At 32.8% G+C, this 13423-nt stretch overlaps 1 protein-coding gene across 1 annotated transcript; it reads left to right on the top strand.

Moving 5' to 3' along the window:
* The first annotated feature begins 2654 nt into the window (after positions 1-2654).
* Positions 2655-10532, top strand: LOC119789933 (leptin receptor gene-related protein). The gene is made up of 4 exons (XM_038295136.1): positions 2655-2815; positions 3181-3256; positions 9460-9643; positions 9761-10532. Exons 1-4 carry the CDS (start codon positions 2800-2802, stop codon positions 9875-9877), a joined length of 393 nt encoding a protein of 130 aa, XP_038151064.1. The 5' UTR covers positions 2655-2799; the 3' UTR covers positions 9878-10532.
* Positions 10533-13423: the final 2891 nt, after the last annotated feature.

Here is a 13423-nt window from a genome sequence, read left to right as displayed (position 1 = left end):
TATTTTTTATTCTTAATAAAAGTAAAGTTACCAGTGCAACATGTTACTCGAATAAATGTGAAAATTAACGAAGCAAAAATCTCACTTTAAGTAAAAGTTACCTATTTCATTTTTATCAGTAATAGAAGAAAAAAATGTTTTTGGTCCATAAAGGAAATAAGGTGATATTAGCCTTAAACTGTTTGTCAATAAAGAGTTGCAATAAATAAATGTTCAATAAATGAACTTATTAATAAATGAATTTATTATGCACCAAAATGGTTTATATAATACAATGGCCTAAACTTTATAGAATATAAATTTGTTCGACTGTTAAAGATATTTAATCACCAGTTAGTAAATTAATAAACGTGTTCATTTACTGACACATGTTAACCCTTTAAAGCATGAACCATTAAATAATTGAAAGAACATAAACATTTTTCAAAATTAGAATGCCATTGAAATTTCTGAAAAATGTTGTATAAGTTAAATTAGATCATTTATTTGCATCAAATGTGATACATTAGACAATTCTGTATAATCTTTTATACATTTTCTGTTCACTACATGCGTCTGAATATTAAAGTCAGTGTTTCAACTACAAAAACATCACACTGATGATGCAGAAGTCTCAAAAACTCATGTATCAAATATCATACACTTGGATTTAAAGGGTTAAGTTGTGTTTTAGATGTTTATTGTTTTGTTATTGGTTATAAATGGCTTACACAACAAATGTTGTCTAAGTCTAAGTCCACACAAATCTTATCCCCTTTGTTTACTTAATAAATATATTTACATGTACTTCAATATATTTAATGTCCATTGTTTGCTCCATCACCTATGTATTAATAAAAACCTTATTCTGAGCTATATGAACACTTTCATTTTTGATGAGGTTGTTATAAGTCTTCGGCTGTATATTTATTTATAAACGCAATACTTGATTTTTTTCTAATAAAAAGCCGATTTATTTGCACACTGCTCCTTTAAAGCAGGGGTTCTCAAACATTTAAACACATAAACACAAAGATAAACAGTAACCCCCTAAGAATACAAACAATTTCTTCTCTCTATGTCTATTTATACATACATCTATGAACTTTTAATACAATTTTTAATGCCATTTAAATATCAAAACTATTATTTCAAATGTATTTTTAATTATTTTATGGGACATTTATTAGATAAATAATGTTGCATCTACTTTTTAAACAGTAAATTTTATTCAGTTAATGTTTCGTTATATATTTTGGCCTTCCGTATCACTCAGGGATCCCATTACAGTGATTCTGAAAACCATTTTGGACCCCAAGTTGTTTTCCCGCAACCTCCAAGATGTTTCCCGACCCCCACTTTGGGAACCCCTGCTTTACAACACTTCACTTTACCAAAAATATATACTTAATACTGTAGTATTAAATAAGATCTCTGAAAAGAAGTGCTTGTGTAACCTGTGTGAATGGGATAAATAATTTCTGTCTTCATATTTCTATTGATTAATTGCTGGAATATTGTTTGTTGGATAGTTATTCCAAACCTTGATACTAACACATTGATAATGATAAAAAATATATAAATATAATTTTAAACTGGTTTTGCATCTGGTTTCATTGGCAATACAAAAAGTGAGGGATGAGAAGGAAGAAAAGCCTGTAAGATTAGAAGAATGATGGAAATACCAGGAGGGTGACAGGAGAAGGAGGCCATTGAAAGTCCAAAAATGAAGAAATAAAGAAAGAGATGTTAGAATAAGTGCTGAATAGGAAAAGGTTTATGAGTCTTAGAGAGAGAAAGAAGGTAATGCAGAGGAAATTGATTAACAAGAGCAGGAAGCCACAAAGTCAAGATCTCCAACCAATCCAACTTCACCAACTAGTATGTATTTCTTCTTTGTTTACATTCCAGTACAGAGATGTTAGATTTGGTTCTCCAGATGAAACAACAACTAATACCTTAAGCTCTCCTAACGCGATGAAGAATTTTTTTTTCTCAAATGATATAAAGTGTTTTCTTTTCTATTGTTGAATTTTTTTTGTTGATTTAATTTACATTTAAGACATTTCTTATGTACTTTGATGAAGCCACTTTGCTTAAAAATTGTGTGCCTCCACATTTTCCAGATCCACCACCTCTTTTACCTCAATGGTATTCCTACTATATAACATATCATTACTCTTTAGTTAAATTTCTAGCTGCTTTTGCCACCACAAGTAACTTGAGCTTTTTGTAGATCAAATGCATATAAAGTTACTAGTATATAATGTGAGGGAAGGTTATTTACTCTTTTCTAACATTTTTACGTTGCTGTAGGGATTTTCTTTCATAATGATTATGTTAAAGAATTTGAAGATGTTAAAGAATTTTCTTCTGCCTTAAATTGTTATTTTGTAATAATGCTGTTAATTTTTTTTTCATTTTTATCTTAGCCTGTAAAATACCAGAATATGAACATAAGGAAATGATTTATTATTTCTAAATCAGCTCATATAACCCAACTACAACTCAGTAGTTGAGTATATAATCTTTTTACCAAATACATTTTTTTTACTTAGATGACAATTTTTTTGCTTTTACTAAAGTAAATAAATGTAAAAGAAGTGCTATTCCTATTTGAGAATGTTTTTGTTGATTTTTTTCTACCCAGCTTTTAACGAGGCACTGTCACTTTAAGACAGACGTTTGACGTCACCGAAGGGAAACCTGATGGAGGAAGCAGGAAGTTAGTCTGAGAGAAAAAGAAGCCTCGGATCATAAATAATATCCAAAGAAGGAAGAAAAAAGATTTTAAGAGGAGTTTTCCCAGATTTTTTAGAAATGGCTGGGATTAAAGGTACAATACGGAGAAACTAGAGCCAAGTTTAACGATGAAGTTTTGTCGGGAGTTGAGTTTTTGTTGTGACGTCGTCCTGCTTCTGAAACTTTTGTTAGCTTTGTTTATAACCTTTATGAAAGCTTTGTGGGATGGCTTTCGCTGACAGAGAACAGTGAAATGTTTCGGGGGACTTTTCGCATCACAATAACCATATAAATTTATAAAGTTGTGTTTTTTTATGCTAACTGTAATCTTAAATCTTATGTAGCCTGTAGCAACTTCATAGCAAAAGAGATTTAGCTTTGCTTCTTGTACTTTCGATTTCTTCTGTCACTAATCATTTATTGCTATCAAGTTTATAAGTGTTTCATATGTTGTTTTAGCGCTGGTTGGCCTGTCATTTAGCGGGGCCATAGGACTGACATTTCTTCTGCTGGGCTGCGCATTGGAACAGTACGGGTAGGTGCTGCTAGCTTAGCCTCCATTAACAAAAATCTGTTGCTGCTCTAAGCTGTTAAAGTTAGTTAACAACACAATTTCAATGAAAGGATCCTAATAAAACTTTTAGAAAATGTTAAGATCATATCACATAAAACAAGAACTTTTACAACATTTAAAATGTGACATTCAGGGATATTTAATGTGGTATTGTAGCAATTCCCAAAGAAAATGTATTTCCAAATAATGTATTGTTTATTTTTTCAGATGTTCTAACTGGATTGCAATTATTTTAAAGCACGTGGCACTAACTTCAAAATATATGCTCATGCATCAAACAGCACCATTGTTTATATATATGCTTTGCAAGGCTGTGGGCAAAAGGCACTTTATACAGGCCACTAAAAAGCATAAACCAAAATAAAAGTTGGGTTTATTAAGTAATTTCCTTTTCCAGTCTGTGCCTTTGTGGTACTGATATCAGGGTCTAAAATAAAAAAACATTTATGGAAGTGAATGAAATGTTTATTTTATGCAAACGCATGTAAATGATCAATGAGTTAATCAGAAGTTGAACGACTATTGATAAGTGGTTGTTTTCTTAAAAACAATTTTAACAGTTTACTATATTAAATATGGGGTGTAAATCACTAGCCTGACGTAGTTCTACTCAATTCTAGTCAGAATATGAGTCTGATACTGCTCCATAGAGCTGTGATTATGGGGCGTGTTTCGAACGAACCAGGGAAAAAAAATGCCTCTGCACTCAATTGGATAGACCTACAACCAATAAGAGCAACGGAGTGCGTGACGTATGTTAAGCGATGCATAGTTGTTGTCAACAAAAATCAAAGCGTGCAGTTTCACGCCTAGAATAAGAAGATGATCCTTGATCGCGTTTCTCTGTTCCTCTTTTAAAATTAATTTGCTGTCGATATCTTCTAGAACAGACCTAATAGCAGAATCTACACACCTCAACTCTCCAGCGGCAGCCATTGTTGTTGTCACCCAAGCGCGCTTTGGTGACGTGGTTGATTACGTTACTGTTGGTCATCTGTCCATCATTGTATAAAGCCCGCCCTGACAATTTGATTGGCCCGCAAGATATTGTGCGAGCATACTCGCGCTACTATGGAGCAATGCCACACCGAACTTCCCGACCTCAAACGTTGTGGGCGGGACTAAGTTTGGAATGGCACCCAGGCTAGTAAATCACACCCATCATGGCGATTTGATTCAGTATCAATTTCCTCTCCCAACGGTTTATTTTCGATACTCAAGAACACACCACGATACGATTCGATTCGATTAATTGGTTGGGGTTTTTTTTTTTTTTTTTTTTTACGATACAGACTAGGCAATGTTTCAAATTTGAAATAAATCCATGAAAGCTGTAATATCATTATGCATATTATTTGAGAAACAACAGCAGATAACAGAAGTAGCAAAGTTGTACTCCACCTAGGCCGATGAAAACCTCACTCACTGAAAAATAACAATGCCTCTGTTTTTACGCAAGTGTAAGCGGAAAGAGGGTAGTGGCTAAAGGAAGAAAGGTAGGAGGGCAAAATAGGTTTAGCGCCACCGCAGCACGGGAGTCAGAATTGCGTCAGGAGCAAATGGATAAAAATGGATCAGAGGAAAAAAAACCTTCAATTGATACTTTTGCGGACGTGTCGATGCATCGGATCGTCGGCTGTTGGATTGATGCATCAATTCAAAATGATTATTATTTACACCCCTAATTAAATACTAACTGAATAACGAGCAAAAAAAATGCCGTTTTACACATTATCAAACTATGTATATTTGTAAAATATAACAAAAAAGTAGGTGACTGAATAAATTAGAGATGGATAAAGAAATATTTGACACACTTATGATTTGCAGTGTACAAAAAAATCAAATCTAAAGCTATAATTTAAATACAGGGTATGTCGCTCTGACATGCTGCTTTGCCTTCTGAGCGTAGCGTAGAATTTGATGCTGCATTGTTATGCAGCACAGCAAAATGGGTGAAATTAAGGTGGTAACTTAAGGAGTTAATTGAGTGTTTATATTTACAGACAAAAGTACATAAAGTTTATTCTGCATCATTGTCACCCATTAAGCTGTAGATAATCCAAGACCAGACTCTGGATCAATTCATGTTTCTCCACTAGCATGTCTCTGTTCTGGCATTTCTTCTCTTGCCAATGCTGCTTAAAGTTATAGTGGAGGATGTTCTTTTTCCAGGTATCATCAAAATAAGTTGCCCTCCTAATTGTCAATTATTCTGGTTATATGTTTATAAGGCCATCCTACATGCTCGTCGCCATTTTCACTTACTGGTGGTTAGTCTGTCATAGTGGAAAAATTGCAAATCTTCATTTGGAAAGAAAGTTTGTATGAGCAAAGCAAGCAGCAACTTTTAAACAGAGCGTGCATGAGGAGCAATGGGCTCCTGCATGCTCTCGCATGCGTTTAATAGACGTTCCCTCTCGCGAGTGGGTACAGGGTTGAGCTTGTGCTTTTTTTTTTTTTAATTCACGAAAATCCTCCATTATACCTTTAAGTATGAACAGTTGCAACTTGTATTGGACAGCTTTAACATTACACCAATGAAAAACATTCCTTCTAAGTAGATCTTGCCGTATAATTGGATGGAATATATTTCGATCTAGTAAATTAATACTCAACAATTAATTGTAAATCGGTTATTTGTTTACATACTTAATTTCAATCTAAAGGGCTAAAAAAGAAACAATCAACCTGTGCAGATATCTCCCCCGCAGCAAGATCTGTATAGATGTCTGTTTTGTAAGAACTATAATATCTCAAACACAGAGGACAAAACAGCAGAGGTTTACTTACTCCATGGTTTATTTAAATTGAAGAGGAAGGTAATCATGTCAAATAATACTCAGATAAAAGTTAATAAGTAGTTGGTAAAAGGGCTGCTAAAGTTTGTCAATGCTCGGCAATGATGAATAGTTTCATTTGGGTAAAAACTGTTATTGCAATTAGGGCTGCAACAACGAATCGATAAAATCGATAAAAATCGACTTTTAAAAGCGTTGGCAACGAATTTCATCATCGATTAGTTGTGTCACGCGATTAATGCGTCATCCGCCGCCGTCGGCAGCTGCTGCCGTGGGGCGCCTCCCCCATCCCAACCCCGTTCTCCCGCTCCCGCAGGAGTCCCTCTCAGCGCTGCAGTCAGAGCAGCAGGATTTTTACCCTCAGCGTCCAGACTGCAAATGAAGCGCGCATGTGCCGGGATTGACGGCGCAAATTGATCACAATAATTAAAATAGCCTGCGGTTTGTAAAGTGAAAAAAGTCGTAACATGCAACTTTTGTAAAAACAAATGAACATGGCACGGAAGCACCACTGTTATGATGCAGCACTTGAAAAGAAAACACGTTGGAGCCTTCGATGGCAGTGAAGAGAGCTGATCAGCAGGATGAGCGACCATGTTTGTTTGGTTTTAAAGTGGGGAAACGTAACGTTAGTTTCTCAGGTAGCTCATCTGATGCTTTCCTTACCGTGTTAGTAGGTTACAGACAGTGATAAGGTTGGCTACTTATTTTACTTTTAATTTCATTTGAATTGGCTTAAGCAGCGTTTATATTTTCTTTATAAATAAATTAACTTGCAAATTATGAGGGCAAGGCTTTTAAAGTTTAAATCTTCTGGTAAAGATAAAGTAAAGAAGATCCTGCAATTTATGGAAGTAAAGCAGAATAAAATCCAGCAAGATCAGTAATATATCAATTAATTATCTGCCACATTTCCATGTAAATATCCGTCTTTGGAGGATGTGTTTTTTAGCACCCCTAGTTCTCTCATTTTTATTCCAAATACAATTTATAATTTGAATCACAGGGCTATTTTTATCTCTATGGTTCAGTATTTTCTCAAGTAGCAACTTTAACTGCTATACTTTCCTGTCTTAAAAGGCAGAACTCTTCTAGTCAAAAAAAACCTTATTTGTTGAAATGGGGGGGCCCCTTAGGGGCTTTTAAAAACAAAAATGTCTTTTTTTGCATCTTATGAAACAAAGTACCCTATATTTTGTGGATGTACAGCTACATTTCTCATGTAAGTTTGCGTAGTTTTAACACAAACATTTATTTTTCATATTGCACCAGTACAGTTAATGAGCAACCTGTACTTGTGTGCTTGTTTGTTCTATCTAAAATGTTTATTTTGGAATAAAGAGGTTAATATAAAAAATATTTTTGTCCGATTCATCGATTAATCGAAAAAATAATCGGCCGATTCATTGATTTTTAAAATAATCGTTAGTTGCAGCCCTAATTGCAATTATACCAAAAAGCTTCATCATATGTTTTCAGAAATGTTGACTCTATATCCTGTGGAATAGCTTTGTTATAAAGGCGACTGGTGACTGCTTAGTTTTACTGCATTTAGACTTGGTAATTTATATATAAAAACAATTCTAGGCGTCCAAAAGAAGCTTTATTATTTAAACCGAATATTAAGGAAAGTTTTGCCTTTACTGTATCTCTGTGTAGACTTTAGACAGTGTGTGGTTCTATTTTCAGATAACTTGGTTGGACAGTGTGTTAACAAATCTTTCAGAATAAATGTTTATAACACACCTTTTGACAGGATTGATAAGAAAATATAAAGAATTTGACATAGATGCCAGTTTTAGTGATCCGCGACAGCACTAACATTTTAAGCATTTTTTACCCTTTAGCTAACTGAAACCTGGGAAAGGTTTAGCTCAAATAAGCTAATCGAATAAGCCGAATAAGCCTATTTATAAAACTGTCTTTATAAACTGTAATCAGATGTTCAGCAGTTTTTTGTTGTTGTTGTTGTTTGTTTTTGTTTTGTTATTCGAATGAATATCACATAAAACAAAAACCATAAAAAGTGAACTTAGTTCAAATTGTATCTGAATTGTTTTTACTATTAAAACATGGATCAAAAAGCATACTTTTTGTATTATTTTTCATTTTAAGATTATATTCTATTAACTAATAAAATGTAACAATAAAACATTAAATTCTTCTTATCATTTAGATTGTCTATAATAAATAAAAAAATCTTTCTCAACTGGAGCTCATCCCGCTTGATCAGCCTGTAGTTTCATTTTTTTTTTTGCTGCCATCCCATGAATCAAACATAAGAAATTAGATGACTATTGGATCTTTTTATCACCCATCAGTGCTGCTCTCTGCCATCATTTTTAGTGGAAGTTGGTTAGAAAAGTTCATTTTTAACCAAAAAAATGTAAAAATTCAATTGAAATATATACTTTTTAGCTCAGCACAGATCTAAACGTTGTTAACTACTAATCTACACCCATTGTATGGAGTTCATTTTGTTCCATTATTGTTGCAAGCAAAAAAAGTCTGCTAAATGGAAATGAAAAAGTAAGGAAATCCAAATAAGAAGCTTTGAAGAACTTCTTGATAAAAAGAAAAAAGGCTTTGAGAGTTTATTTTTATTGTTTTCTTACATATATTTTTTCCCCAAATGATTTTGCATTTATTTTTTAAATCATATTTACTTTATTTATGTCATTTTTTTCAGAGTGAGTTTTATGAATTTTAGTCATTTCAAATTGTATTTTACAGATCTCATTCTCATCACTTCTGGGGCTGATTTTCCTCTAGTGTGAGGAAACAAAGATGAATTTTTATTGGTCTGCATGAACTTAGCTACAACCGTTTTTATTGGTCAATGTGCTTGTCAAGAGTGAGCGTCTTTATTTGGCTTGGAGTAAAAAGGACGCGACCTGTGAAATGTAAAAAAGTAAATTATTTCAATCAATTTGAAGAAGAAGAAAAAAAATATGAAAAAAAAAATTGAAAAAGATTTTTATTTTAGTTTTTTTAGTTTCTTCAACTTTCATATCTGGATTGCTTCTTTTTTTTTTTTTTTCTTTACAAAACATGTTCTTTGCTTTCAACAATAATGGAACCAAATTCACTCCGTACAGGACTGGATTCTATTTTCAAAATGGCTCGTGTTTTTCTCAGGTCTGCCCATCATCTCCTTTAAAAGTAAATCACATCAATGTTTTTTGTTAACTTAATTTAATTAGTTTAGAATGGGATAAGCAATCTAGAAGATCAGATGTTTTTATTGTTAGCTGGTTCGTTACCTGCCTCCACCTTTAAACCAGTTTTCTTCTGTAATTGTTAAAACATCTTTAAACACAGAAGAAACTAAGCTGTTAATCTATTCTTTTCCATCTCTTGCAGCGTTTACTGGCCGCTTTTTGTGCTGATTTTCTACATTTTAAGTCCAATCCCAACCTTCATATCCAGACGTCTCAGTGACGATGACTCCTCCAGCAACGCATGCAGGGAACTGGCCTACTTTTTAACGACGGGCATCGTGGTGTCGTCTTTTGGGCTCCCCATCGTCTTAGCTCGGAATTCCACAGTAAGTTATCTTAGCCTTTGTTCCTGCATACATGATAATCCCAGCTATGGGAAGAATAAAACCAAACATTGCTGATTCAGATGTTATGTGATACAGCCGAGTCTGGTTTCCTTACAGATCGAGTGGGGCGCCTGTGCCCTGGTGATGACAGGAAACGCTGTCATCTTCCTCACCATCCTTGGCTTCTTTTTCATCTTCGGAGGTGGGGATGACTTCAGCTGGGAGCAGTGGTAGAGTGTCGGAGTAGCGCCCCGGCAGATGGGCGGGTAGGTGGATAGACGGATAAGGCCACAACGGATTGAGCGACGTTTTTGTCCTGCACTGAACGGGGTGGATGACTCCCATGTGTAGAAAGAACAACCCCTTCATCAAGATGATTTTTCCTCTTTACTTTACCGGGAGTTTAGATTTAGCATACAGTATGCTTCTAAATGTGCCTTAAATGTGTGTGAGCATGGGGACACGGATGCATCTAGCTCCTATATCCACCAGCTCTATCCTTTATATCATGTGTGTCTTGCCTTCGCCTTAGTTTGAACTCCCAAACCTCCCCTCTTATTGCAGATATCACCCTCATCGCCGTGCATCATTTAATCACCAGAAGAGTAACTCATGTAAATCACAGTGCAAAACTTTACCTGGGCTTATTTTTCTATAGAGTGACTATACTGAAAGTATATTGCTTTTAAAGGTTAAACGACTTTGTATGAGTCATTCTAAGCGTCACCGCGTGGCAATCTGATGCAGGAATGAGGGCAAATTGTATTTCTGTGTTGTTTGACCTCAGTGCCTCGTTTTTTCTGTTTCCTGTTGTTTACATTTTCACCAAAGATCACTTCAGAATGCAAAAAAAAAAAAAAACAACCAACAAAGAAAATGCTTATTCTCTTGTGAACTGCTTTTGATATGCGATATGTGGGGAAAATGCAGTCAGGACAATAGATTTGTGGAAACAGTCCCGTGAAATGATCCGGATGCATTACGGATTCACGTCATGAAATACAAATGGAAGGACGGTGACTAATGATGAGGGTTCAGGACGTCCAGTTATTTCACTGACTATCTCATTCTGCTAGCGTGTGCTTTTAGGCCAAGTGCACTTCTCTATATGGAAGCATCTCTGCCTTATGATGTATATTTAATTAACAAAGAAATCAAAGTCGTTCTCTGTTTAATTAATATCACAGCCTCTTATTGTGTCTGTCATTGCTAACTGGAGCTGCATAACTACAAAACTGTAGTTGTTGTTCTCTGCTATGTTCTCTTTCTTTTCTGTTTGCTTCTCATCTGCATTTATTGGGGGGAGATAATATATTTTATGTATCTAACTGACACTTTGAGTAATGTCTCTTGGTAGAATCTCTGTTCTTTATATGATAGCTTCTGTGCACACACTAAGGAGAACAGTAAGGTTTTTATAAACTCCTGACATGTTCTCTAACATTTAATAAAACCCTGTGTTGTATATTTTTAGGCTCTGTTTTTTTTTTTTTCTTCTTTTCTTATACTTTAGGATTTGGAAAAAAAGACTGTCTGCATATAGATTGTGCCAATCTCTGACCTACAGGCTTATTTTAATTAGTTCCAGTTCCTCTTTAATTACTTTTAAACTAATATTCAAAGTCTATGGAGAGCTGTTTCATACACAATTTTATAAAATAAATGCTGCTATTGCTAATTTAAAGTCTATGAAATAAATGTCACCAAGAAGTAGAACTAAATCGATATTTTTAAAGATATTTTTTATTTATATCCACATTTATTTATTTTAAAAATGGAGTTTGTTTTTTGTTTTTTACTTATATTGTAAAGCTACTTTACATCTTTTAGTGACTTTTATTTCTCCTTAAATATTTTTTTCGTTTTACTTTATGTGAAATGAAGTTATATTTCCACATAAATTAGTTTAATAGAAATTGTTTTGCCTTGAAAATGTAAAATTAGAAATCCCTTAAAATGTGAAAAAAAATTACTGAAATATTTTTCAGAATAGGGGGTCAAAGTTCATTCCTAATTTACAAATACTAATATTTAGAGTCTATGGAGAGCTGTTTCATACACAATTTTATAAAATAAATGCTGCTATTGCTAATTTAAAGTCTATGAAATAAATGTCACCAAGAAGTAGAACTACCGGTAAGTCGATATTTTTAAAGTCATTTTTTGTTTTAATTTATTTGCACATTTATTTATTTCAAAATGGAGTTTGTTTTTTGTTTTTTACTTATATTGTAAAGCTACTTTACATCTTTCAGTGACTTATTTTTCCTTAAATATTTATTTAGTTTTACTTTATGTGAAATGAAGTGACATTTCAACATAAATTAGTGCAAAAGTTTTGTCTTGAAAATGTAAAATTAAAAATCCCTTACAATGTGAAAAAAATACTAAAATATACTTCAGAATAGGGGGTCAAAGTTCATTCCTAATTCACAAATACTAATATTTAGAGTCTATGGGGAGCTGTTTCATACACAATTTTAAAAAATAAATGCTGCTATTGCTAATTTAAAGTCTATGAAATAAATGTCACCAAGAAGTAGAACTAAATCGATATTTTTAAAGATATTTTTTGTTTTAATTTATTTGCACATTTATTTATTTCAAAATGGAGTTTGTTTTTTGTTTTTTACTTATATTGTAAAGCTACTTTACATCTTTCAGTGACTTTTATTTCTCTTTAAATATTTATTTTGTTTTACTTTATGTGAAATGAAGTGATATTTCCACATAAATTAGTTTAATAGAAATTGTTTTGCCTTGAAAATGTAAAATCCCTTAAAATGTGAAAAAAATTACTGAAATATTCTTCAGAATAGGGGGTCAAAGTTCATTCCTAATTCACAAATACTAATATTTAGAGTCTATGGAGAGCTGTTTGATACACAATTTTAAAAAAGAAATGCTATTGCTAATTTAAAGTCTATGAAATAAATAAATGTCCCCATGAAGTAGAACTAAATCGATATTTTTAAAGATATTTTTATTTATATCCACATTTATTTATTTAAAAAATGGAGTTTGTTTTTTGTTTTTTTACTTATATTGTAAAGCTACTTTACATCTTTTAGTGACTTTTATTTCTCCTTAAATATTTTTTTCGTTTTACTTTATGTGAAATGAAGTTATATTTCCACATAAATTAGTTTAATAGAAATTGTTTTGCCTTGAAAATGTAAAATTAGAAATCCCTTAAAATGTGAAAAAAAATTACTGAAATATTTTTCAGAATAGGGGGTCAAAGTTCATTCCTAATTTACAAATACTAATATTTAGAGTCTATGGAGAGCTGTTTCATACACAATTTTATAAAATAAATGCTGCTATTGCTAATTTAAAGTCTATGAAATAAATGTCACCAAGAAGTAGAACTACCGGTAAGTCGATATTTTTAAAGTCATTTTTTGTTTTAATTTATTTGCACATTTATTTATTTCAAAATGGAGTTTGTTTTTTGTTTTTTACTTATATTGTAAAGCTACTTTACATCTTTCAGTGACTTATTTTTCCTTAAATATTTATTTAGTTTTACTTTATGTGAAATGAAGTGACATTTCAACATAAATTAGTGCAAAAGTTTTGTCTTGAAAATGTAAAATTAAAAATCCCTTACAATGTGAAAAAAATACTAAAATATACTTCAGAATAGGGGGTCAAAGTTCATTCCTAATTCACAAATACTAATATTTAGAGTCTATGGGGAGCTGTTTCATACACAATTTTAAAAAATAAATGCTGCTATTGCTAATTTAAAGTCTATGAAATAAATGTCACCAAGAA

The sequence above is a fragment of the Cyprinodon tularosa genome, unplaced genomic scaffold, assembly GCF_016077235.1.
Source record: "Cyprinodon tularosa strain WSP-4 unplaced genomic scaffold, ASM1607723v1 ctg350, whole genome shotgun sequence".
Taxonomy (NCBI): Eukaryota; Metazoa; Chordata; class Actinopteri; order Cyprinodontiformes; family Cyprinodontidae; genus Cyprinodon; species Cyprinodon tularosa.
Note: the sequence above shows the minus strand (reverse complement) of the source record. Positions and strands in the feature narration are given on the sequence as shown.

Coding starts and splice junctions, on each gene's coding strand:
- LOC119789933 (XM_038295136.1), top strand. Junction 3,257..9,459: donor TGCGCATTGGAACAGTACGG/GTAGGTGCTGCT, acceptor CATCTCTTGCAG/CGTTTACTGGCCGCTTTTTG. Junction 9,644..9,760: donor TCTTAGCTCGGAATTCCACA/GTAAGTTATCTT, acceptor GTTTCCTTACAG/ATCGAGTGGGGCGCCTGTGC.